Below are 26,872 nucleotides of genomic sequence, written 5' to 3' on the forward strand. Positions count from 1 at the left end.
AGTATAAAGAATTTTATAGATATTATGCATTTTTTAGTAACAAATGCACTGTTACAATATTGAAACTTCCTGAATAAATGAAGATATTTCTTTTTGAACATCTGCATTTTTGTGAAAGATAAAATTCTTGAAATCTCGGGTCTTTGAATAATTGCATACATGATTGATTGATCCCATTAAAATAGGTTGTTCAGAAATATGAAAAAAATGTGCTGTATATGTGTAATATGAACTGTGATGCATTCCACTGTCATATATAAATAAAAATTAATTAAAAATAAATAAAAGATGTAGGTTATCTTACGAGGTATTTCAGATGACCAGTTATAAAGCTGGGTGCACACAATTGTTAACAATAGCGATATATACTTATACATTTTGCTTTTTGACCTATTTCTTTATGAATATGTCTGCTTATAACTCTACCCATGGAGCTGTCATTAGTATATGCTTATTGTTAGGATAGCCAGAGTGCATATAATTGAAAAATTCTGTGTACTATCATTGCCTATTTTATTGTGTAAATTTGCCTATGAAGTGTTCTATTCTTTTTGTTACTCCAATAATTTTTCTAAATGTAAATTTTAAATCACTTTTAAAATTATTTTTTCCAGAATTATATTTTCAGGTTTTTGATCTTTCAGGATTTTAGACTTTAGGGATTTTGAGCTTTCTGTATTTCAACATTTGGGATTACCGCATTCAAGATTGTGTCTTTCAGGATTATTGCTCAAACCCATCTTGATCACTTTATTATTCTAACTGATACTTTTCTGGTATATAACAGATTCTCAAAAGTATTTTATTAACTGTGGCTAAATGTAAGTTATTAGTGGTAAAACCAATCGACCTTTTAATAGAACGGAGTGCAGGATTGTGTAGCATTGCTCTTTTGACAAAAAGCACTGAACAAACAAATCATTTGTAAAATATGTAACTGATAGATCAGATATTCTTCATCCCCAATTCTACTCAGGGTTGCAAATTTTATGTGGTTCTTGGTCCATCCTGGTCCTAAATTGGAATCATGGCTTTTGATTCTAAGTGGTGTGTGGCTACAATGTTCCAACTCAGACAATCCCTAAACACAAACATTTGTAGAACTCTTTTCAATCTAGGCATTGTATAGTGTCCAGAGAATTTAGCATGGCTGTGTTTCTGAATATTTATAAATGACTCCAAATGTATAGTGAAGCTATGTTACTTTTAAGGGCCTGATCAATTCTCTATGGCCTAAGAACCGAAGGAGATATTGACAACGTGGAGCTCTGGCTCTGTGGCAGTAAACATGCTCAGTCAGCCACCATCCCTGGCAGCATGAGCAGACAGTCAAAGCACTAATACCTCCCGACTGTTTCTGTAAATAATCTAGAGTCCTTTCCACAGAATAACGCAAGACAAAAATACAAGCAACACAAACTGCCAATGACTGTATTAGTTGCGCGGTCTGGAGTGGTTAAAGCAGGCCGATTGTGTTTAAGATGCTTGCGGCCAAATGCAGGCTATCTTCGGAAACGTGCTTCACCCACGTGGATCGCGCTGACGCTAATTACTAAGAGGCTGAGAAATGTGTAGCCGTGGAGACTGGCCGCCCCGCGGAGGATAAACTGGCACCTCTAGAAATAAAGCTCCGCAGCCAGTGCGGCGCCACTGCCTGCGGGATTGGCCGCCTCGGTGGTGACGTGGACGGGGCGGGCCGGGCCTGTTTGCGACAGTGGCCGCGGGTCCGAGCCGGGAAAGCTGAGAGCGGACCCGCAGCGCTGCGCTGGGCCGGCGCGTCCGCTCGGCGCCGCGCTGAAAGGCTCTTCCTCCCCCACGCGGCCAGTCCGCCTCCTTGCTAGCTGCGGCGCGGGATCCCGACGGGGGCGTGGACCGGGGACTTGCGGTCCCGGGGGCGGCCCGGGACGCCGAGGTTTGGCCTGCGGGCGCGGGAGGGCAGCTACGATGTGCGGGGTCAGGCGGGTGCTCCTGCGGCGCGCGCGGCCGGCCCCGGGTAGCGGCCGCACAGGCGAGGGGATCCCAGTCGCTTGGCGCGGCCGCGTCCCGAGTCCTCGCGCTGCGGGAGGGGTGTGCGGAGCCCTCGGCTGTGCTCAATAACTTCCCCTCTCGCCTCTCGGGGACTGAGGGGCGCAGCGGGCTCGCAGAGGGGCTCCTAGCGCTCTCTCCCATGAGAACTACCCCCGTGAGCACGAAGGTATACGCGCTGACTAGACCATCTGGAAAACCCGGGAACTGTAGAGACGCGGGGCTGGGTGGGACGGGGAGCCGGGCTCGCCTGCCGCCCGCAACCGGCGGCGAGCGGCGCCGGGGCAGAGAGCCGAGATTTGGGGAAGTGGGAGCTGCCCGGGCGGGGCGTCCCGCGGAGAGTCGGCCAAGCGGTGTTTGTTTCCTCCCACTTCCTGCGGCAGCTGCTCAGGATGAGGAGGACAGCGGCGCTCGGGCGGCGCGGCCGCGTCCCCCGGGAGTGAGCGCTACCCGCCGCCTCCTCGGGGACTTCCCGGACGCCAGGGCTTGCCGCCATGCGTGCGCCCTGAGGAGAAGGCGTTTGGAGTCGTGGACCGAGTCATGCGGGCTGGCTTTTGAGAGGCTCGGGACGAGTGAAGAAGCCCCAAAATGGAGGACTTTCCTACTAGGACCTACGGCACCAGTGGCCTGGACAACAGACCTCTGTTCGGGGAGACGTCGGCCAAGGTGAGTGTGGTGGACCTTGTCCCCGGGCGGGGAGTACGTGTCTCTGTGTGCCCTGTCCTTCGGCCCTCCAGAGTCCCGGTCCTTCAGTGGCCCCGGAGGCACTTGTAGTTGGAGAGCCGGTCCTGCAGTCCAGCTCCCCTCTCAGGATGTTTGCCCTGCCACTCGCCCTGCTCTTGGACGGAGTTGGCCAAGAGCCTTGAAGTTGGGGGTGGAGAAAAGTTCAGAAAGTTCTGGGCTGTTGGAAGCCTTTCGCTGTAGTGCGGGAGCCCTCTCTGGAGGGAGTTTGAGGTGGTGGTTGCACAACCGCACCTCCATCCGGAGTTCTGACCTCCTGGAGGCTGCAGGTGTGCGCTGGAAGTGCCCATGGATAGCGCCCAGGAGAGGTGCTTCTGATTCCCGTTTATGCAGTGCCCCTAAGGGCGTACTGCTGTGGAGAGAGGCCTTAAAAGAGGTGTTTTTAGTGATGGCCTCCGTTCCAGGAAGTGATCAAAGGGTCCCAGGGCCCAAGGAAGCATAGGTAGGCTTTTAAGTTTAACACCTTTCAAAAAAGTTTAGTTATGGTTATGTAATGTTCTGGGCTAGCTTTTGATGAGAGCTCTCTTCCTATACTCAGCATTAATTTTCTGAGCAGTTTGGGCAATATTAGCCAGTTCACCCGCGGGCCCCACCCCCATCTACAAGTGGCATTAGTGGTCTTTGACCCCTGGATAAAGTGCTGTCAGCTTCTTAAAAGTTAAGGCACTTGGAGAATCCAGATTCCTGGATATCTTAGCTTTGGCAGGGTCCCTCTACCACAAAGAATAAGGCACTTTTATACTTGGCATTCAGGGACACAGTCCTGAATTTGGAAGCTGCCAGCCTGCCACTATTAAAAGACTATATTTTAAACTCCATGTGGATTTGCTTCATCTTACAGTTTTAGTGAGAAAACGTTTTAAGCTTGATCTCCAGGAAGATGGACCTTGTGGCTTTTCATAATTTCAGACAGTTAGCTCCAGGCCAGTAGATGTTCCTACTTCTACAAATGTTACTGAGTATTAGTTAATGTGCTTGGTCCTTGGGTTTCAAAGAACCCAGTTAGATGGGGGAAATATGTGAACAAATGTAATGTGATTGAATCTGGGCCATGAGGGGCACAGAGGGGACACATTAGGGATACAGAGAAAAAACCGGTGCTTTTATATGGGAAGTCTGTCCAGCTGTCCTCCAAAGTGGGTTCATTATCTCCTGCATATACTTTTGCACATAGATTGGGAGTCTGGATGATTCAGATCTCTGACCTTTTTTAACCCCATTAGGCCCTGTAGTACAGAGGTAGATGACTTGGTAATGGATGTGGATTTATATAGACACTTAGAAGCCTGGCAGGTGGTGTGCAGCTATAATTCTACCACTTGAGGGGCTGAGGCCTGACGATCACTGAAGCTCAGGAGTTCTAGACCAGCTTGGGGAATGTAGTGAGACCCCTATAACAAAACAATCCAGAACAACAATATAGATACTGAGAAATATTGACATTTTCTGAAAAGCCAAGGCTGAAATATCCAATGCCTAAATTTCTTGTTGCCTATGATACATTTGAAATCCATCTAAAACATTTATTCTTCCAGATATCTCTCTTGATAATTGTATACTTATTTAGTCCAAGCATATATATCTCCTGCATTACTTATGCAACTTTAGGGTATTAAAATAGAATCATCTACTCTGAAAGAAAAAGTTAAGAATAAATAATATATAATTCCAGAACTTTCAAAATTGATCCTCTTAGCTTACTCTGTGAGGCTGACAGTCATTGGATATAGAGAAATTCCACAGAATGGAGAAAGCAGAGATCCCAGGTCTGAGGTGGAAGAAAATATATTTCTAATAAATTGGGATGCCAATCTAAAGGAGGAGAAGCATCTATCTTTTTTTATGTCAAATGAAAATTTTATTTGAGGGCCTTGGGTGGGCAAGGCACAGGAATGGAGCCTCAATATTCAAAGGTTAAGGGCTGGGGTTGTGGCTCACCTATAGAGTGCTTGCCTAGTACGTGCGAGGCCCTGAGTTCAATTCTCAGCAACATATTAAAAAAAAAATATTCGAAGGGTAAACCACAGTGCAGTGGAGCCATTCCTATGGAGGATAGTAACTGCTGGAAATGGGGGATTCTTGGGTACCCTGAAAAACCCATCACTGGCCCTTGTATGTGGGCATCCCCAGCTTGCTGTCTTTTAGGTGCCAGGAAATGGGACACAATAGCCACTTTACAATGGAAACCTGTTAAGAGTGAACCTCTACTCTGAGGAATATCCAGGAGGGTTTTGCAAAGCCCACTTCCTGTAATTGTCTGACAGATTTTTCTGAGCTTTTAGAAATCTTTCTTGCTTATGGGCTGGGGTTGTGACTCAGTGGTAGAGCGCTCGCCTAGCACGCATGAGGCACTAGGTTTGATCCTCGGCACCACACAAAAACTAAAATAAAGGTTTTATGTTCACCTAAAATTAAAAATATATATTAAAAAAAATCTTTCTTGCTATAACAACTTACAATATATAGCCTGTCAGTTTTGGTGCAGCTATTAACTTTAGGGTAGTGGAGACTGAGACCAAAGAGCAGAGTCTGGAGAGGAGTTTGTGTTTTCTCAGTGCTAAGTAACACACTGGGCATTCAGCTTTCCTTTTGTTTTCATCAGATTCCTTCTCATAAGATAGATGTTATTTCTATTGTACAACTAAGGAAGTAGAACTGTAGAGGGTTATTTGTTCAGTCGCACAGCTAGTTCTCTGGTAGTATTTTACCTACTATCTTATGAGTTGAAAGTCGAGTAAATAGTGTCTTAATTATGCAGCCTGAGCCACATGTTTCTCAAAACACTGTAGGCATTCATGTTCCTATTGCCAGTCCTTAGGTAATAGGGGTGAAGTGGTTTGCTCTAAGTTACATAGTGAAAAATACTGGAATCTACTACTGAACAATAAATACATAACAGAGTGGGCCTTGAACAGTAAGTACCTTTGTCATCAAGCCTTGAAAGGACTTATTTCTTCACCTATACTGAGCGCATATAGTGATTTCAGTAACCGAAACACTAAATTTATTCATTCTTCAATATGATGTTTAGGAATAGCTTTACAGATTGAGCTGTGTGCCGCAGTCCGGCTGGCTGGGCAAAATAGCCGGGGGGTGACGTTCAACTTGTGTAGATTGATACAGCAGGAGTGGGAGCCGTTTATTGTAGGACAACAGAGGTATTTATACATTCCACACAGCTTATCTTAATTAACATAAACTAGATACAGCAGTCAACCAATAAGAAATCTCCACACTTAATGGCTCGCTGGTGCCACCTCACAAACCACTTCTTCTGGCAAAATGCCAGGCGCCATCCAGACTTGTTTACAGACCTTAACAGCTGTGGAGTGAAAGGCAAAGTAAAATAGTTTTCTGTTGTTAAATAAATATCTTAGGAGTTACTGACAAAAGGGAAAAGTGTTCATCTTTTGTAAGAAACACATCCCTCATTCCTTGATATCTTTGGAATTATGTATTGCAATAAATCCTGGTCATGTGTCCAGATGCTTTCTTCATGTCTTAAACACTTCCTAAGTTCTGTGCTATAGTACATCTCTTTCAGATGAAAAACAAATATGGCAAAGAAATCAAGATAATAAGAAATATCCAGGCTGCTCTCCTCAGAGGGAAAGCCTTGTCGTTTTGCTCCATACTACTGACAATAAATCTCTTGGGGTGGGAAAAAAAGAAAAGAAATATCCAAAGTTTTCTAAACCTGTGTTGTAGCTTAGCATTTTCTAAATGAGCACTAGCCAATAGAAATATAATGGTAGCCATATATGTAATTTAGATTTAACCTTTTAAAAAAGTACACAGATGAAATTGATTTTAATAACTATATTTAACCCATATATATTCATTATTTCAACATATAATCAATACAAAAATTGAGATATTTTTACTTTTTTTTGTACTAACCCTTTGAAATCCAGTATGTATTTTATATTCATAGCTCATTTAAATTTAAATTAGCCACAATTCAGATGCTCATAAGTAGCCACATAGGGCTAGTACTACTATTTTGAATAGTTCTATTCAAAAAGCAAGTGAATTACTAGTTATGCTGGTCCTGTAGTTATGTTTGTGAAATGTTTTTCTTCTCTGTGGGATTTTGAGAAGCTTTAATATGCTAATTTCCACTGTAACTCTAGTTGACCAGGATGAATTGTTAGTAGTTCTCAGATATTTTGATGGTATGATCTTTTTGGCTTCAGCACAGCTTCTCCCTGCAGGAACATTTATAAGAAGTTTCTGTAGAACACTTTTTGCTCTAGAATCGCCTTCCTCTTTCATCCTCTCTTCTCCCCATTGTGAACTGGAGCTATTCCTCCCTCTTGTGTCCATAGCTGTCTTTAAGTTTGCTTTAAGACAACACACTTGGGGCAGTGGCCCCCTTCTGTCCATGTAAGAGAAGGGCATTAAGTTATTCTCAGGGTTTGTGAGACTCAGTCTTCATTTCTGGAATTGGCTGCCAACACATACAAAATCAGTTTCAGCCAATCCAGATTAGTGAACCTAGGAGGGAAGGTGAGAGTGGTTCTGTTTGGGAGAGAATGCAAAATTTTCCTAGCTAGTGTAAATGGGAAAAGAAAGAATAACCCCTGTTGGATGTAGTTAAACCAGTTTCTAGACCAGCCTGTTCTTTTGATGTTCACTGATCACAAAATAAGTGATTGATCATCCAACAAGGGTGGTAACAGTTCTAGTCCCATTATCCCTTCTTAGATGTGATGTGTGAAGTAAGTGACTTTGTGAGGAGGTATATCAGCAGAACTTCCCAGAAGATAACACCGGGAAGGGAAGAACTTTACAAAGGTGCAATCTAGTAGACCTTGAGGCTCAGAGCAAAAACCTTTTCCTGCATTCCCCCTTTCTCCAATAAGTAAGCAAGTGAATAAAAATGGAAAAAAACAAAAGTCTTCTCATGAACTGTAGAACTAGTCAAACAATTGCTGTATATGTGCTTGCCAGTCCCCTCCCTGCCCAGAGCCCCCAAGGCTATCCTTCAAGCAGTGCAGACTTCTAGCTTCTCTCTTGACAGAGCTTCTAGCTCTTCTCTTCTTCCGAGGAGAGCTAGTCACCTAAGAGACTGGAAACAGTTGCCTTCTTTCATCCAGCCTGCCAAATCACTTTTAATTTCTTGTGCTAAATAATTGGTTCAGGAGAAATTGGTTAGCATCATCAAAAAGTAACCTGCATTCTTTGGATGTTCTAAAGCAACAGAAGACAAAGGCTGATGTTCAGAAACCTAAGTATACTGGCTATCAAAACAGGAAGGGGCATTTCAAGTACTCATACAATTAAAATCATCACTGTCTCTCCTTTTCCTGCTGAGCTATATATGTATAGCAAAGAGGGTAATAGTGAATGAGTGTGTAAGACAATATTGTATAAAAAAAATTAAACTGAAACTTGGCTCTGAAGTTGGTGGTCTACTAAGTTTTCCTTTTTGAAGATTTGAATTTTGCTGGTCTGTGATAATTGGCTGGGTCTACTGAATTGTGTCATTTTTTCCTTATGGTCAGTTACGAATTGTATAGATAAAACTATTACATTTTCTGGGCTGCCAAATGACAAACCTGAATGTCCCTCTGGGAGTGATGGAATATATTAAAATTGGGGCTGCTCTAGAAATTGGGGCCAGGGTATGGGGTCAGCTCAGCTCCCACTAGGGGCCCAATGTAATACTCCCCATTAGACATGGTAAAAATAATACTAATACCAAATTAGCTTTACTATTCAGTAGATGATAGTGCTCTGTTGCAGGGGCTTCAAATGTTTTATTTCCTAATCTTTAAAGCAACCCTGGATGTTAGACCATTGTATAAAAATAGAAACTAAAAGACTTAAAAGTTAAGTGACTTACCCAAGGCCACTGGCAGGTAGTCACGAGAGTAAGTCCGGTCTGTCAGGCTCCCACCTCAGTCTTTGTGCTCTGCCTCCCATTCTGAAGCTCAGAGAACATCAAATTAGGGTGCTTCCTGAGGGTACCAACTCTAGGGATCAGTTTCCCTGTAAACATGTTGGGTAGGTTTGTTCTGTTTTTACTCTGATCTGATTTCCATAAATATGATACTTAGAGTAAACATGTGTATTTCTGTGAGGAGAATCTGGAAGAATAAATATACAAAAATATCTACAACTGAAAGAGGTTTCAAAATGTGAATCGGGGGCTGGGGCTGGGGCTCAGTGGCAGAGCACTTGCCTAGCACTTGCGAGGCACTGGGTTCCATCCTCAGCACCACATAAAAATAAATGAATAAAATAAAGGTATTGCGTCCAACTACGACTAAAAAAAATTTTTTTAAATATGAATCTGTGAAATAAGGGGATATAGTAGATATAAATGAGGGGAAAATTGGTATTCAGGTCCAGATATAGCAGTGAAGGTCCTGTGTTTGAGAAAGTTCAGAGGGAGGGAGTTGTAAAAGGTGGGTGTGCCTGCATTCTTGTAAACCCTTTCTCATGCATCTTTGCTTTGGGCAATGTTCAAAGTTCAGTATTCTTTGGCAAGTCTCAGAATAGTTGTACCAATGAGCAGAATTCACTGTGCCCTGGAATTAGCCTGTAAGGGAAGATGTCTTTGATCTTCACACATGCAGATACAGTCCCTCTGGTTGTCTTTGGTGACTCTCTAAGGGAAGTTCCTGTTTGGGAAAAGCCATACAGCTCTGGAGGAACCAAATTTAAACCTTAGACAGGGCCTCCCGTTTCTTGCTGCAGCTGGATTTAAAAAAAAAAAAAGAGAGAGAACCCCTTCCACACTTCACATCCCAATGTATATATTATTCTCACTGGGCCATCTCTAGAACATTTTTGACATGAACTTTTCCTCTGATTTGGCACGGAAAGTCATTTTTTGAAGAATCAACTTTTTATTTGTGATATCAGAATCCTTAAGTTTGAGAAATTCAAAAGTTCAGAGGCAAAATTATCAGTGGCTCAAGGATCTGGATGCTTCAGTCTAGGTACATCTTGAAATTCGTACCCTTTGGGATTTAATACAGAGACCTGAAGAATGTGTGGAATATGGAAGATAAGTGAGTATAGAATATAAAATGGGATGGAGCCCTTTCACAGAGAATGAACAATGTGCCAGAGAACATGGAAGTAATAGTTCTACAAGGGTGTAAATCAGAGGACTGATTTTTGATAGGAGGAGGTGACAGGGAATACCAAGCATGGGGTGCAGCTTTGAGTCTAAGGGGCTGGGAGCAGGAAAGTGTAGGATGTGAAGGAATGTGAGTTTTCCCTTGTGATTAGAGCCTAGAGTTAGGGTGGAATGGTCAGAGGATTGTGAATGAGTGTGTAAGACAATATTGTATAAAAAAAAATTAAACTGAGACTTGGCTCTGAAATTGATGGTCTATTGAGTTTTCCTGGAGATTTGAATTTTGCTGGTCTGTGATTAGACCCTTGACCGGGCTACAGTTAGACCCTCGACTGCTCTGGACATGGAAGGTTGTTGAGTTTGAATGCATATATTATTCTTTTTTTCTTTGTGATAATGGAGATTAAACCCAGGGGTGATCTGCCTCTGCCACAGAGCTACACCCCAGCCCTTATTTTTATTTTCACAGGGTCTCAATAAGTTAGCTCAGGGTCCTTGAATTTGTGACCTTTCCTGCCTCAGCCTCTCAAGTTGCTGGATCACAGGAGTGCACCACTGCTCCTGGCTATATATATGCTTTTATTCAGTTATTAAGTTCATCCTAGGAAATAGGCTAGGTGCTGGGTAGTATATCTTTTCTCATGGAGCATATCTACTATGGGGGAGATAGAAAGGTATTCAATAAATCTTTGTTTTTCTCTGTTGCATAATAAACTTTAGTCATCCTGGCTTTCTTTTTGTTCTTTTGTCTTAGTACATTTGTGCTGCTGTAACAAAATACTACACACTGGGTAATTTATAGAAAACAGAAATTTATTTTCTCCGTTGTAGAGGCTGGTATGTCCCAGATCAAGGTGTCAGCAGGATTGGTATCTGGTGAGCACTGCTTGCAAAGTGGTGCCTTGTTCCCTTGTTCCGATGGGAGGAATGCTATCTGTACATGGTAGAAGGGATGGATGAAAGAGAGCACTCCCTTCAACCTGAAGTCTTTTTTTTTTTTTTTTATAAGGGTGCTAATCCCACCCATGAAAGCAGAACTCTTCTGACTTAATCACCTCCCAAAGGCCATAGCTCTTAAATACATTGGGGATTAAATTCAGTAAGAATTCTGGAGGGGACAGCATTATTTACAGCATAGGACAATTTGACAACCTCATTCCTGCTTCAGTCAGGGACTTTGAACTTCCTGTCCTAGCTTGTCTGCGATACACTTCTCTTAGATCCTTGTATGTCTCATGGCTTTTTCCTACAAATTTCCTGTTCAATTTTTATATCCCCAGGGAGAATTCCTTTTATTTTTTTGCAATTACTAGGAATTGAACCCAGGGCCTTGCATATGGTCTGACACTGATCTACATCCCCAGGACTTGACCCCATTTTTTTGGGGGGGGGGTATTGGGGGTTGAACCTAGGGGTACTTTACCACTGAGCTACAACACCAGTGTTTTTATTTATTTATTTTTTTTGGTACCAGGGAATTGCATTCTCATAGGGTACTTAACCACTGAGCCATGTCCTCAAGCCTTTTTATTTTTTTATTTTAAGACAGGGTCTCACTGAGTTTCTTAGGGCCTCAATATTTTGCTGAGGCTGGCCTCAAACTTGCAATCAATCATCCTGCCTCAACCTCCCCAGTTACTGGGATGACAGGCATACACCACCACACCCAGCTTATTTACTTATTTATTTTTTAAAATTGAATGTATCTTTTTAAACATTAAATTATTTATTTATTCTAATTTGTTATACATGATGGTAGAATGCAATTCAATTCATATTACACATATAGAGCACAATTTTTCAAGTCACTGATTGTACACAAAGTATTTTCACACCATTCGTGTCTTCAAACATGTACTTAGGGTAAGGATGTGTCTATCTAACTCATTCCACCATCATTCCTATCCCCTTGCCCCCTCCTTTCCCCTCCCTCCCCCTTTGCCCTGTCTAAAGTTCCTCTGTTCCTCCCATGTTCCCTGCCATCACTATTAGGAGTCAGCATCCTCATATCAAAGAAAACATTCGGCCTTTGGTTTTTTGGGATTGGCTTGCTTCACTTAGCATTATATTCTCCAACTTCATCCATTTACCTGAAAATGCCATGAATTTTATTCTCTTTTAATGCTGAGTAGTATTCCATTGTGTGTGTGTGTGTGTGTGTGTGTATATATATATATATATATATATATATATATATATATATATATATATCAAAGTTTCCTTATCCGTTCATCTACTGAAGGGCATCTAGGTTCGTTCCATAATTTAGCTATTGTGAATTGTGCTACTATAAACATTGATATGGCTGTGTCCCTGTAATATGCTGTTTTTTAAGTCCTTTGGGTATAAACCAAGAAGTGGGATAGCTGGGTCAAATGGTGATTCCATTCCCAGTTTTCCAAGGAATCTCCATACTGCTTTCCAGATTGGCTGCACCAATTTGCAGTCCCACCAGCAATGTGTGAGTGTGCCTTTTTCCCCACATCCTCGTCAACACTTATTATTGTTTGTATTCTTGATAGCTGCCATTCTGACTGGAGTGAGATGAAATCTTAGAGTTTTGATTTGCATTTCTCTAATTGCTAGAAATGATGAACATTTTTTCATGTATTTGTTGATTGATTATACATCATCTTCTGAGAAGTGTCTCTTCAGGTCCTTGGCCCATTTATTGATTGGGTTATTTGTTTTTTTTGGTGTTTAGCTTTTTGAGTGCTTTATATATCCTAGAGATTAGTGCTCTGTCTGATGTGCTTGTGGTAAAGATTTGCTCCCATTCTGTAGGCTCTGTATTCACCTCACTGTTTGTTTCTTTTGCTGAGAAGAAGTTTTTCAGTTTGAATCCATCCCATTTATTGATTCTTGGTTTTCATTCTTGTTCTACAGGAATCTTATTAAGAAAGTTGGGGCCTAATCTGACGTGATGGAGATTTGGGTCTACTTTTTCTTCCATTAGTACCTGGCTTATTTTTTAAATTTTGAGATATGATCTTGCTAAGTTGCCAAGGCTGGCCTCAAACCTGGGATCCTCCTGCCTCAGAATACTTCATGAATGGGATTATGAGTGTATATCACTGCATCCAGCTTCATCTCCCTTTTTTATATAGCTCCCCATCTCTACCTTCATCTACCCTGTTTTATTTTCTTCTTACTGCTTAGCAAGTAGAAAGAAAATGAATGCTTAACATCTAAGAGGGAAACATGATAGATGGAAGGCCCTTCTGACGTTGGAGGGACTTGAGATTTTTGGGTCAGAGATGGCCTCCATGTAGGAGAGATTCAATGGAGGTAAGAATGGAATTGGTGAACTGAGCAAGGGTATGGGAAGAAGCAGGTCACTTTTGGATTCTTTTTAGGCTGGAAGGATGGACATTGATGAGGAAGGGCTTCCTCTCATTGCTTTTCTTTTATAAAAGAGAGTGAGAGAGAGAGAGAATTTTTTTTTAAATATTTATTTTTTAGTTCTCGGTGGACACAACATCTTTGTTTGTATGTGGTGCTGAGGATCCAACCCGGGCTGCATGCATGCCAGGCGAGCACGCTACCGCTTGAGCCACATCCCCAGCCCTAATTGCTTTTCTTTTCTTTTTTTTTGTACTAGGGATTGAACTCAGGGGTGCTTAACCACTGAACTACATCCCTAGCCCTTTTTTATCTTTTATTTTAAGACAGGTTTTGCTGAGTTGCTTAGAGCCTCACTAAGTTTCTGAGTCTGGCCTTGAATTCACAATCCTCTTGCCTCCAGTCTTCCCAGTTGCTGGGATTACAGGAATGCACTACCATGCCTGGTGGCCTCCTTTCTTTCTTGGTGTCTTGTTTTGAAGGAATGTCTACTGTCTTGAGACATCAGGAGTGGAATGGGGAGATGGAGGAGAGGTGGAGCTTCAAACCACTTTCTGAAGAGTCAGAGGCTGACAACTCAAAAGGCCGTGGAGACATATGAAGGCCCAACTAAGGATAGAAAGCATGGATCTATCCATATGAACTCTCCCAGTTAGTTTGTTCCTTTAACTAGTATTTGATCATATGAAATGTGTTGGACATTGTGGCTAGCAGATGGGTACAGTGGCATCTTTGTCCAATCAGAAGGTATTTCCACTCGAGGTAGTTGCAGCCTCTGTAGGCATGTGGCTTGGCTTTGAATTAGAATAAGGCTCTCCTTCTTCTAGGTGGATATGAGCTTGTTGTCAGGGTGCAAGCTTAGAAAGAGCAGCATCAGGGCTGAACTTCTGCCATATGCGGTGACCCCCAGAATGAGAGTGAAAAAGGAAGACATGGTCTTGACTCTTCCAGACCTTGTTTGTAGAGAAGACAGACAAGTAAAGTAGCATTTATGGTTAGGACAGTTTAAAAATAATCAGAACAAGGCTTAGAAACATTGCCCAGAAATGATTGGGGGCTTGTAGGTGACTTGGGGCTGGATCTTCAAAGAAAGTCATTACAGCAGATGAATATATCCACTGAGGAGTCTTCTGTGCCTTGCTGAAATTGCTGCATCATGGTCAGAGATTGTTTAGGAGGCCCTCAAATCAGAGCTTTGATGTAGCAGATTAGGAATATTCTAGTCAGTGAATGTGGGCGAAGGCCAGAATGGGGGGCAGTAGAGGAGTGAGGGAAGAATAGAAGATTGGAGGAAGAGGGATAACAAATGCTGAAATTGAGGTAACTGAGAAGAGGAAAGGAAAAAGTTGGTATGAGAATGCCCAGAGCCATACATTTTAGAAGTGGAGGATATTACTGAAATTGCTGAGGCTGGCTTTGAGAACTGGAAATGCCCTGTCTTTCCAGTACTTCCTGGCTCAATGAGCCCTAGGAAAAGTCCTTAGGAGCATGGGTTTCTGGGGGAGAACATTTAGAGATGGGCAGGAGGGGAAAGTCAGGGCATGGGAGAACTCTGAGTAGTCCATGATGCAGTTTGCTTACTTGGAACAGGTGTTAGAGGTGATGTGGATGGAAGACATTTGGGAGATGACCTAGGTAGGAGTGAGAGCACCTGGGGAGGGATGTGGCTCTAGATAGGGCTGTGATACCAAGGAGGACTTTTATGGAGCTACACAGAAAATTTGAACGCCAAAAACAGAATTCTCTATCTGACCACACCTTCTCCCTCAAGAGAATGGAAGGAAATGTGTTAGTGGCATTGTTCATCTAGGATTTTTCTTTTCTGCAGCAGCCTTCAGTTTTGCTTTGTTCCTTCCTACAAGGATTGAGCATTGTCGAAGGATGTGGCCTCCAGCTGGATGTATGCCTTGCTGGAGTTCAGAGCTGTGATGCCTTGGTCCTATTCTATCAGAAAGTAATTGACTGGCCTTGTACTTAGGCTAAGAGAACCTGGACCCCAGAGATTCTCATGGTTTTCTATTGATATTTCCTTGGAATCAAAAGAGCCTATTCTTAGAAGCACCTGTGAGGGTGTTGGGCCTCTGTGGCTGGCAAAAGCATGACCTTGGGTTGCAAGACCTGGCCACAGCTTCTGCTGTGCTGTTGCATGCCCATCTTATAGCATAGTGGACACATTCTCTTGTGACAGAACTGACACAGCCTTTCTTGCGGACCAGTGTAAGAAACAACTATACAAAATACCTGTTTCCTGTATCCCTGTATTTTTATACAGACTTATACAACAAATTCTTTTCAGAGCCAGAAGTTTGCCTCCTCTAGTGATCTAACATAGTTACTTTTATTAGCTAGAATTTAAAACCCCATTGAATTTCCCACCTTGCTGCCAGGAATCTTAGTACAGTATCCTCCTTTATCCATAGGAGATGCTGGAAATCGTGAACCTATTAATTTAGCATCTTTCCCATTTTAAACATTTATCTTGCACTGTGACTTTTACTGTCTGAGATATAACAGCAAAACTAGCCTTAATTTCCTTCTTCATAATTTCAGGCAACAGATTCTTTCTTACTGTAGATCTGAGCAACTTCAGCATACAGTTTTTCCATCAAGTAAGGAACTTTCACATTTTCACTTAAAGGAAACACTTTATGGCTTCTCTTTGGCACATCTGAATTGCTAGCATCACTACTCTTGTACTTTGGGATCATTATTAGGTAAAACAAGGGTTGCTTTAATACAAATACTGCATTGCTGCAACAATCTGATAACTGAGATGGCGACTAAGTGACTAAGGTGACTAACTGTGGATATGGTGGACAAAGGGATGATACAGGTCTTCCCAGGACAGGGCTGGACAGTGTTGAGATTTCATCATGCTACTCAGAATGATGTACAATTTAAAACTTAACAAATTATTTAGATCTGAAATTTCCCATTTAATATTTTTGGACCACTGTTGACCACAGATAATTTTTATTCCTTTTTTACATTCTCCAAACCTCTTTAGAAATTTTGGCCTCATCTTTTTATTGTTGCTTAAATGGGTTAGGGTTTTCTTATATTTAGCACATGCCCTTCAAATCCATTTTGGGACTAGGCAAAACATGAATTGCCATGGAAATGGAAGGTTGAACAAGGTATTTATAGCATTCTAAACTCTAGAATACTAGAGTTGTATCCTTAAAATTAAAGACAGATGCTGGCTTTTGGTTATTGACAACAATTTCCTCTGAGTGATCATTACTACCTGAGCTTCTGGAATGAGTTTGGGATTCAGTCTTATATCAAATTGCTGGCCAGTGACTGACCAGGCAAGATTGGGGGCTTCCCTATTTTTTGATAACCAAGGAAGTAGGCTAGGCCTACTCTTTGGAACTGTAAATTATTAGAACTGAAAAGGACAAGACATAATTTAGCCTAATTTTCTAATCTGATAGATGGTTAGGGGATCCACTTGAGATCATACAGCTAGCCAGTGGCATAATGGGATGAGAATATTGGTCTCTTGATTCTTAATTTCAGTGCCCACATCCTCTGTCTAGGAATTCTTGTGATCTGCTCACTAGACTTGCATTTACAGTCACACAATGATAAATGGAGATAATGTGTTGCTTACTTGCTTTACAGGGTAATTTTCTTTCTTTTCATTGCGGGGTGGGGTGGGGGTAGTACTGGGGATTGAATTTAGGGGCACTTGGCACTGAGCCACATCCCTAGCCCTATTTTGTATTTTATTGAGAGACAGGTCTCACTGTGTCTCGCCATTGCTGAAGTGGGCTTTGAACTCACAATTCTTCTGTGTCAGCCTCCCAAGCTGCTGCAGGGTAATTTTCTATCATCTCAAATACAAATACAAACTATTTACATATGCCTATCATCTTTTTCTCCTTTCTTTGGAGGAAAACAATGATGTGATTCCTTTGGGTTCAGGAAGATCTCTTCAGAGTACATTGTCTCCCATTTCTTTCTTTCTTTTAAAGAGAGAGAATTTTAATATTTATTTTTTTTAGTTTTCGGCGGACACAACATCTTTGTTTTCATGTGGTGCTGAGGATCGAACCCGGGCCGCACGCATGTTAGGCGAGTGTGCTACCGCTTGAGCCACATCCCCAGCCCTCTCCCATTTCTTATTCAGCTCATGAAGTTTGCTCATCTATTTCCATTTGTTCCCCTCCCCCCCGCCCCCTTTTTTTTTTTGGTAACAGCAGTGCTTTTGTTCTTCCCTGGATCTTTGTGGAATTCCTCTTAGTGAACCACCTTTCCTTCTGATTTGCTAGTCCTTGGTTGACTTTTCTCTGGTAGTCTCTCCCTGATTTACCAAGATTCCTTTCTCCCTTTTTCCTTAGTGGCCTCCTGAACTCTGGATAGTATAAATTTCTGGAGAGTGGAGATGGTTTTATCTAGCATACACTAATGTTTAAATGAATAACTTACAAAGTAATATATAGAATCCTTCTCAAAATAATACATATATGTACATGAGTATGTATTTTATGTTCATGTATTACAGTGTACATGAAGTATTAATGAAAACTCTGTTGAATGTTTTGTTTTTTGAGAGGGATATTCTAAATCCTTATCTTTTTCCTCTCAGCAGGTAAGAATCCAGGCTGATCTTGCTCCTGTCTGGCCTACATAGGGCATTAAGTAATAGTACAAGATTTAAAACTCTGGGAGGGGAGAACAGTTTTGGTAGATGGAGCTAGGGTAAAAATAAAATTAAAAACCATATAACAGGTAGTAGAAACAGAATTAATAGAGTTGGAGAAATAGAAATGTCCATAAACAAACTCTAGTTCTAATTTGAAATATATTGATCCCAGAACTCTCCTGTGAAATGTTAATTACCTAGCTTTTGAATTATTCTCTAATGTCGTTGGAAATTAGGAGCTGGAAGAGCTTGCTAATTAAAAATAATCTCTGGTCCAAGGAAGGGTCTCCACCCTGTGATTTGAATTTAATAATAGTTCACTCAAAGTAGTTCATTTGAAGACTCTGAACAATGCTTCTTAAGTGTGCATACACATATTACTAGATCTCATTAAACTGTAGATTCTGATTCATTAGGTCTGGGGCAAGGTCCAAGATTTTGTACTTCTAACAGGCTCTCAGTGAGGTCAGTGCTGCTGGTCCATATACCACACTTGCAGTAGGGAGAGTTTAGAAGATAGCATTAGAAATGGGATATCTCCCAAAGTTTGACCTGGGTTCATGGATATGTTAATAGGCTTTTGTTTGGAATAAGAACATTTTGTGAGAAACCCTTCTACCATGTCTAAGTAGTTCCCTTCATCTTGGGAGCCCCAAGGAACCACTACCATTACATCAGTATAATAACTGATATTCATGAAAATTACTTGCAGTTCTCTTCAGTGGCTGTGTAAAAGGCAGGCAGGAAAATATTAACTTAAATACATTTTCATAAGAATGTTTAAAACATTATGCTTATATGGTTAATCAATAATCTTGAAAAAAAGACCCACATATGCAGAAATCTTCATTCTTAATAGGCTACCAGGATGCTTTACTAATAGGCTTTGAGATGTCATCTGCCATTTGACTTCTTTTGTCTAGACCAGTAGTTGCTCATCCAGCAGAGTATAAATGGGATCTTCTCTGTTGGGGGAAAGCAGGCCTGACATTGAATTTTATTTCCATTACTATTTGTAATATGAGACCCTGGGCAAGATATAAATTTTGATGAACCTGTTTTGTCACCTATAAAATAGACATTACCATTTCATTCCAAAATTTTTGAGAAGACATGTGAAAGTTAAGATAGTTACCATCCCTTCACCATTATTTTTCCCCTTGTTTTGATCCTGATAGACAAGTTGCTGTAACATTTGAAAATCAGTGATTCCTCTTCTTAGCTACCTCTTACCTGAACCTGTTCCCTGGCTTCTACTGGTGAAACAGCAGACTTTGTAAACTTTTGCAACTCCTTAGCTTTTGTAGAGATGAGAGCAGATTCTTGGAATAAACATGAAGAAAATGTAGTTGAACCTTTTTCACAAGGCAGAAGCAGTGGGGTTCATGTATTTAATCTTAATACACATTTTTTATTAAACACATTCATTCATATACATATACCTTATGTAGTAATAAGTGAATTGCCCTAGATCTATCCTTAACAGAGGGTCATAATTTCAGACTCCAGGTGGGATCTGTCTGAATAATGAGGCTATGGATGGAATTAGTTTTGTCTGGTAACCTTCAAATTGCAGTAGCCATGTTGTGGTTGGTCCTTGGTTAGATCAGGCACAACCAGTACATGTTTCTTACATATACTTCCCCTTTCAGCTTTGCCTGCTGGACTCTCTAACTTCTTTGGATTCTTATCTTTAAAAGCAGACAACTTGGAAATGAGGGTTCAGTTTGCTGCTGTGTGATCCTTCCCATCTGAGGTGTTTATTGGCTGCTCACATTGCATATTATGTTCCCTGCTCAGATGAAGTTTTCAATTCTGTGACTGTGTCAATGAAATTGACACAGGTGCATTAAAACAGACTGCAAATCATAATCTAGAATGATATTATACAATATTATGTTTTTTATAGGTATTCCACATCTGACAGGAGGACAAATTGGGTTGGCTAACCTGTAAATTCATTAGGATTGGATTAGGATTAGAATTGGATCACAAGTTGGGTTTGAAAAAGACAAGAAAACTCAATGGAAGCTAGGCACAGTAGCACACGCCTATAAGCTCAGTGGCAGGAGGATCACAAGTTCAAGGCAGCCTCGGCATTTAACCAGACCTGTCTCAAGTGGTCCTAGGTTCAATCCCCAGTACAAAACAAAACAAAACAAAAAACCCCATACTCAGATATCTCATCTACAAAATCTAGCTCTGGCCTGACAATTCTAGCACTCTGTCCTCCCTATACTATTTCCAACAGCACAAGATTATTTGTAAACCTCCTTTCCCATTCAGTTCTTTGCATTCTTCAAGATTCTAGTGTAAATTTCTCAACTTTCAAGAAACCTCCTTCATTGACCTGATTTTTCCAAAGTACCTTTTCCATTCCTATGGCTCAGAACACCTTGCCTTAAGGCAAGCATAAATATATAGAAGTATTTTCATTTTAAACCACCCCCAAGGCCTGATATGTATCATTGTGAGAGTGCTGGGAATCCAAGTCATGTGGCTCATAATCTCTTTTCTCTTTCAGGACCGAATCATCAATTTAGTTGTTGGCAGCTTAACATCCTTATTGATTCTAGTAAGTATCTTTATTTTGTGCCTCATTCAGGCTCTCAAAGTTCTGAAAAATTTAGTATTATGGTTCAATTAAAAAAAAAAAAAAGACAACAACAACTTTCAGAGCTAATACATGAGTATGTTAAGTGTTCATGCTTTCAACTTTACTACAAAACTGCAATTGGCAACTGATGCAACTAATTTGATTTTCATCCTCAATTCCCCAGTTGAATACAAGAAATAGTACAAATCAAATGAATTTGCCAGTGGTTCCTTGCCTAGTAAGTTTGTAAAAATGTCAGTGGCTACCATCAACTTCCTTCAGATGTAAGCCATGGTAACTCCCTACTTCTGTTAATATCTTAATTATCACTGGTTAAGTTTAAAAAGATTTGGTTAGCATATAATATAGTGATTTTCCACTTTGTATAATAAAACTAGGGTACTATATAATAAAATAAAATAAAGGTATATTTTTATAGTTTGATAGTGATATTTTTAGGTATATTTTCACTTATTAACCTTAAGTGTTTTTTTCATGACTTCTTAATAAAAAGAATGGGTATAATGTTCTATGTACCTATGATAGAGGCAGAAATGGGTTTTAGGAACCCACCTTTTAGTATTTTTCATAGTGAAAGTAAAACCAGCTCTGATTATATTCTTCATTTTTGGTAGGAGTATTCAGATTAAGAATGTCAGCATTTTTACCAGTACAGTCATTAGTTCTGGGAATAGGGTTTAAATGATTTCTAATAGAGATTAGCTAGCTTTACTGATCTTTCATCTCCTTTCATAAGCAAGGAAAGGATAGAAAAGGAGGAATTATTATAAGAATTTGAACATATATACAAATACTTTATAAAATATTGTATTGACATTCCAGAAATCAAACATGATGGGTAGAAATAATTTTATAATGTGAAGCTTCTTCTAGTATCGTTACCTTGTCTAGATTTGATCTTAATAAGTCATCTTTTTTTTTTTTTTTTTCCCTTTTTGGTGTTGCTGATATTTGAATCTAGGGCCTCAATTATGCTAAACAGGTGGTTCTCCTTCTGACTTATACCCCTAACCAAATCTTAGAATTAATTCTAAGGCTTTATATAATTTCTCTCCACACAGGTAACGCTGATCAGTGCTTTTGTTTTCCCTCAACTACCTCCCAAACCATTGAATATATTTTTTGCTGTCTGCATCTCTTTGAGTAGTATTACTGCCTGCATACTTGTGAGTACTATTTAGAATTTAAATGAAGTATTCTTGAGGGCCTAATGTTGCAGTCCTTAGAATAGATTCCCAGCCCTGTGTCTATATAAAGGTTCTGTCTAATACCACCTCCCCACTCGTCCTCATTAGTTTCTGCATCAAGATGCCAGAAGTCCCAATTATTAATTGCACATTAGTTTTTACTCAGAAGTCCCACAATTGGAACTCTTAGCTAAAAAGTGAAGGAAGAAATTAGTGAAATTAGTAGCTAAAAAACTTTGATATACTTATCTTCACTCAAGGGCTACATTCAGGGCCCAGCAGGCTTTGAGAAATACTTTTAATGGAAGGGATAGCATTCTAGATTTATTTCTAATAACATAATTTATTTTAATCTCTGTGCTTCCCTCCACAATGGCTCCTCAGTATTTATTCAGTAGTTGGTAGTGGTTTCATGACCCTTGAAAAACTGAAACAAAACAGTAAACCTTTAAAAACAGTTAGGCATGCCTGTCCGGGACAGGAGGATCACAAGTTAAAGCCAGCAAGACTCTCAGCAAATTAGTGAGACCATCTCCAAATAAATAAATAAAAAGGACTGGGGATGTGACTCAGTTGCTAAGTGCCTCTGGGTTGTTTTGAGTTTAAATAGGACTGGTTTTACTACAGTCCTATGACCTGAAGAACTGACCCATCCCACTTGGGGAACCTTCTTGTCTCCCCTGGCTTGAAGCCTTGAGTGACTAACATTGAGTAGTTTTATCTAAATACATACAAATTGATGTAGGCTAATAAGACTGTCTCACTGGTTAAATTGGTGGAAAAACAATTTTGTAATTTAAATTTTAACAGTTGGCCCAGTGGCTATTAGTTTAATTTTTATTTAATTCTTCTTTTAGATCTACTGGTATCGACAAGGAGACTTAGAACCGAAATTTAGAAATCTAATTTACTATATCATATTTTCTATCATCATGTTATGTATATGTGCGAACCTGTACTTCCATGATGTGGGAAGGTGAGGCTGCCAAGGAGAAATACTTACCAAGACTCTTCAAAACTATACATTAGGACAGTGAATAAATGTTGGATATATGCTGAAGAATCTTCTACAGAAGTCTGATACATGATTTTCATGTTAATTGTAAATTTAAATTCCCTCTTGAAAGGGAGACATATCATAGATCTCATTGCTTTTTCTTTAAGGAGCTGATGTTGCACTTAAAACATTCCAAAACTTAGAAGTTCATACAGCACAAGTACTTTTCACTTTGAAATTATTATTATTTTTTACAATTGCATGGCAAACGCTCAAAATCTTGCATTTTAAGACAAATATTCTTTTATTTCTGTTAAACTGAATATACAATTATTGTTCCCTAGGCAACCAACTTTTGCTTATAACTACAATTTCACGTTAACAAAACACAGACAGTGAAAAGACAACTTTGATTGTGAAGATCTAATTACAATAATAAATAAAATAATTTATACAAGTTTTTTTTGTGACTTTTCTATAGGGGTCATATTCATTAAAGCCCTAGAGGCTAGTTTTGGCTTAACCCTTCTCTAGTAGGAATGACTCTTGATTTATTTCCTTTTGTTACAGAAGCAAATTTTATTTTGTTTTTAAAAATTGCTGGAGAGGGAGCAGTTATATTGTACCTCCACCAGCTAGTGCACTAAGTGAATGGCAAACTCTGATACCCCCTCAAATATTTTCTGGATAGTCTATGTCATAAAACATGTAATAAACAGTCATGATATTGGGGATATTATCTCTTTCCATATTTGGTTTAATTTTACTTCAAAGTGCTAACTCTGTAAACTAATAACAGTGGTTTCTGTTGAGGGGGTAAAAACTGCTTAGTTACCAGTGGGTTGTTTACTACTCTTACCCATATTCCCTTTAAAAGTAATAAAAAACCTGTAGTGAATTTTCTTGACTCTAATGCTGTCCTCTTTACCCTGCCTGAACCAGCTCCCACTGCCAGCAATGGGTTAACCAAAAGTAACCGCAACACAATTATCTTAGGTCTCTGTATTTTATGCTGGTCAAGGCTCAAAACTATTTAATCTTTTTGAAGAAGGTCACTGATAGCTCTAGACCATGTTGAGAGCTTTCTCTGAAATACAACCAGGCCTACTTGAGAATGTTAAGAGTGCCATTGTTTATCTGCAGAGATGAATATTACTGCTTTGGTGATTTAAAAAAACTTCTCAGTAGCTAAGTAAATGAAATTCTGTCCTGACAATTAACAGTAAACACAAGGATCTGTGCAGTTAAATCTTCCAGATTCTACTCACCTACACACTGTCATTAAACTGGACCTCAGATGATATACTTAAAAGGAGGTAAAAAATCATAGCAGCAACAATGTGCATGGCTTAAGCATTGTAGCTATTTAAAAGCCAGAGGAATGGTAAAAGGGAGGTTGCTCCTATTTCTTTGGAGATATTGTAATTAACAGTGTGGCTTCTTTGCTTTAACTACCTGTTTCTAAGAATGAACTAATGACAATTTACCAAATCCTCAACATCCTTTGAATCTTCAGAAACAGGACTGCCCAAAGATGATCCAATGATGTTTGATTCTTCCTGATGATGTTGGAGTATGGGATCTGTAATGAGTTAAGTTTCAACTTAGGTTAAAAATTGCATATATATAGGAAAAGACTGTCAGGAATTTTTGTAAGTATTCTACCATGGTGTAGGGGATTAGAGTTTTCGTGTTGGATTAAGAAAAGACTTAAGGCCCAAATTTTCCCCTTAAGATTTATCAAGCACAGGATATAAGAGGTATATTACAGTTACCTGTTAGTGTTGTCAAAGGCAAGACAGATTCAGTATCAATAACATCAGATGCCTGGATAAAGCTGTGTGGTGAAGGAACGATAAGTATTGTTTCGTCGTCAATAGTTGTTTGATCAACTTGTTCTACGATGGTGGGTGACTCTAAGTCCTAAATAGTATTTTTAAAAAAAGAAAGAAAGAAAAAGATTTGACTCATATTCCTTGTCGGTTTTCCAGATCCCAAGTATGTCTAGGTTTGACAGTACTTAATTCTCAAACATAAAGATTAAGAGCTTAAAAAGATGGCCCCGTTAACCTTCATAATCTCATAATTTAATTTACTAAATGTTAACAAAAAAGGAGCAAAAAAGAATTAATTCAGTTACAGGTCACCTGAATACAGAGGAAAGTAGACTTTTAACACCATGGGATAAGGTTCCTAAGCCTAACCATAAAAGTCTACTATTAACCACACTCAGAAGTTGTTCTAACAAACATTTCTCAATCTACCGAGGTGGAGAGGGGAAAAGTTGTAGTGAAGAACTGTTAAGACAGAGCATAGCTTTCTTATTCCCTTCGAGTGCCACAAGAAATCTCTGACTGCCCACTTCTGTGAGAAACATCAGTGTTTGTTCACTCATACTTTTGTGGTCAGAGGTAGGGCTTTGTACTTGTTTTGTGGATCTAAAAAAAGGAAGGAAGATCTTAAAATATCACTTTAGTGATATTTCCAAATGGCCGATTTGAGGTTGAAGGCAAGAACCCATTAAGCTGTTTTTTCTATTAAGTGTTGCTTACCTCAGTAACGTAAGCACTGGCTAAATCAGAGGGGGATTCTTCTTGTTTAAGGTCGGTGTCAGAGATTTCTTCTTCTGTTCTGACCATAACACTGTTCATCAGTTCTGTGCTATTTTGGTCACTGAATTTGGATACATGAGCATCATTAAATGATGGCTCTATAGTCATCTTAGGCTGATGAATTTCATCTGGGAAAGTGTCTGCTTCTAGTGCATCTGGAGGCTCAGGGAAATCAGATGACTGAATATCACTATCTACTGTCAGTTCCGCTTGGGATATGGAAGAAGTGATGTCCTCTGTAGCAACAGTCTGAATGATGACTCTTGGTGTGTGACATTGCACTGTGACACTGTCACTTGTGTTCAACAGATGTTCTGGCTATAAAACATTAAAGACAACTATCAATGGCAAAATGAGAAAGTAACACTAGATTTAAATTATTGAACAAATAACATTTATAGGTAGTACCCCATGGTCCCTCCCATTATTTCTCACCTCTGTAACTGAAATGTTTGAATACTATTTTTCTAGAACCTCAATTCTTTACCAAGTAGGGCTCTCCTAAATTCCCTACTATAATGTACATCTGTCTCATAAAAGGAGGAATAAAGGGCAGTATCCCAGTGAAGGAAGAATGAGGGTGCAAAATACTGAGCCTGGGACAATAATGCAAGACATTAGTTAGCAAACTAGTCCTGGTTTATAATAAGTTAAAAAAAAAAAATCAAGTAAAATTATGTAACATACGGATAAAGCATGAACAATGATCTGTTCTGGAGAAGCAGGAGCAGCAGCTGTCAGGGTTACAGTGGGACTAGCAGTCAGAGTTAGGGGAAGGCCTTGACTTGAACTTGTCTGAAGTAGGTAGGTGCCTGGAGTGCCAGTGGGCTGTAAATGGAAAGACTAAAGGAGAAACAAAGGAGACAGCTCAATATATGTATTAATAGGCTACTGATTAAGTCTACCTCTACATCTTAAAATGAACTGACTAATTTATAGCTACAAATGTACTTACCAATTATGAGGGTGCAAACAAATAATAAAATGAAGGGTGTAATACTCAGTCTGGAGATTTAACAGGTAAGGCATTTATCCTACTCTTTGTTCCTATGTATTCCCATGGTCTGGTCTTAGCTATTTGTTTCAGGGCACTAAGACACAGATGCACATGCAATAAATAACCCAGCATATACACAATCATCCCTCTTTAATCTTTCTCTGTAACACATAAAAACAGGCAGTATCCCAGTTTAAAAAAGAAAGTTACCATTTTTTAAAAGGCACAACAGCAGTGTTACTTACTTGAACTCAAATTTTCATAGTATAATTTTAAGAAATGTTTCATATTAAGGGAAAATTTACCAAAATGTCAATAGCAATGCTCTAAAGAAAAAAGATGCTTATCTGAAAGCTGGTTAATTGATCAAACATTTTTATCTTTTGAGATTTTAAAGTGTAACAAAATTACTCACCAATAAACCTTTCAAACCATAAGCTTCTATGTAATTTTAAGTTAGAAGAAGTGTATGTATTTGAAATAGGGCTGTGGGTTGAAATTTTGTGGCCTGTTTGATCTAATATCATCTTGTCAACTCCTGTGTAATAAATCCCTGAATACAGGTTTCTTTATTCCTTACATGGGAATAATACCTATATCTCATGGGAAG

General features: G+C 39.8%; 2 protein-coding genes across 4 annotated transcripts in view; one reads left to right on the plus strand and one right to left on the minus strand.

The window, feature by feature from the left end:
- The first annotated feature begins 1,707 nt into the window (after positions 1 to 1,707).
- The window catches only part of Tmem243 (transmembrane protein 243), a 53,638-nt gene continuing 28,473 nt past the window's right edge, over positions 1,708 to 26,872 (plus strand). Inside the window, exons 1-5 of one of the 2 annotated variants that reach the window (XM_027956098.2) lie at positions 1,721 to 1,912; positions 2,409 to 2,691; positions 20,377 to 20,427; positions 21,531 to 21,635; positions 22,514 to 23,110. In XM_027956098.2, coding sequence (XP_027811899.1) covers positions 2,614 to 2,691; positions 20,377 to 20,427; positions 21,531 to 21,635; positions 22,514 to 22,636 — 357 coding nt within the window. In that variant the 5' untranslated portion in view covers positions 1,721 to 1,912; positions 2,409 to 2,613 and the 3' untranslated portion in view covers positions 22,637 to 23,110. Of the gene's footprint in view, positions 1,913 to 2,408; positions 2,692 to 20,376; positions 20,428 to 21,530; positions 21,636 to 22,513; positions 23,111 to 26,872 lie in introns of those variants that run through there. The other variant, XM_027956097.3, reaches the window with a different exon arrangement.
- The window catches only part of Dmtf1 (cyclin D binding myb like transcription factor 1), a 35,800-nt gene continuing 32,926 nt past the window's right edge, over positions 23,999 to 26,872 (minus strand). For both annotated transcript variants that reach the window (XM_027956096.2, XM_071612166.1), the window contains 4 exons: positions 25,953 to 26,108; positions 25,206 to 25,583; positions 24,429 to 24,576; positions 23,999 to 24,235 (listed from right to left, as the gene is read on the minus strand). In XM_027956096.2, the coding sequence (XP_027811897.1) occupies positions 24,126 to 24,235; positions 24,429 to 24,576; positions 25,206 to 25,583; positions 25,953 to 26,108 (792 nt within the window). In that variant the 3' untranslated portion in view covers positions 23,999 to 24,125. The remainder of the gene's footprint in view (positions 24,236 to 24,428; positions 24,577 to 25,205; positions 25,584 to 25,952; positions 26,109 to 26,872) is intronic.

Source organism: Marmota flaviventris, chromosome 1 (genome assembly GCF_047511675.1).
Source record: "Marmota flaviventris isolate mMarFla1 chromosome 1, mMarFla1.hap1, whole genome shotgun sequence".
In the NCBI taxonomy this organism is placed as follows: Eukaryota; Metazoa; Chordata; class Mammalia; order Rodentia; family Sciuridae; genus Marmota; species Marmota flaviventris.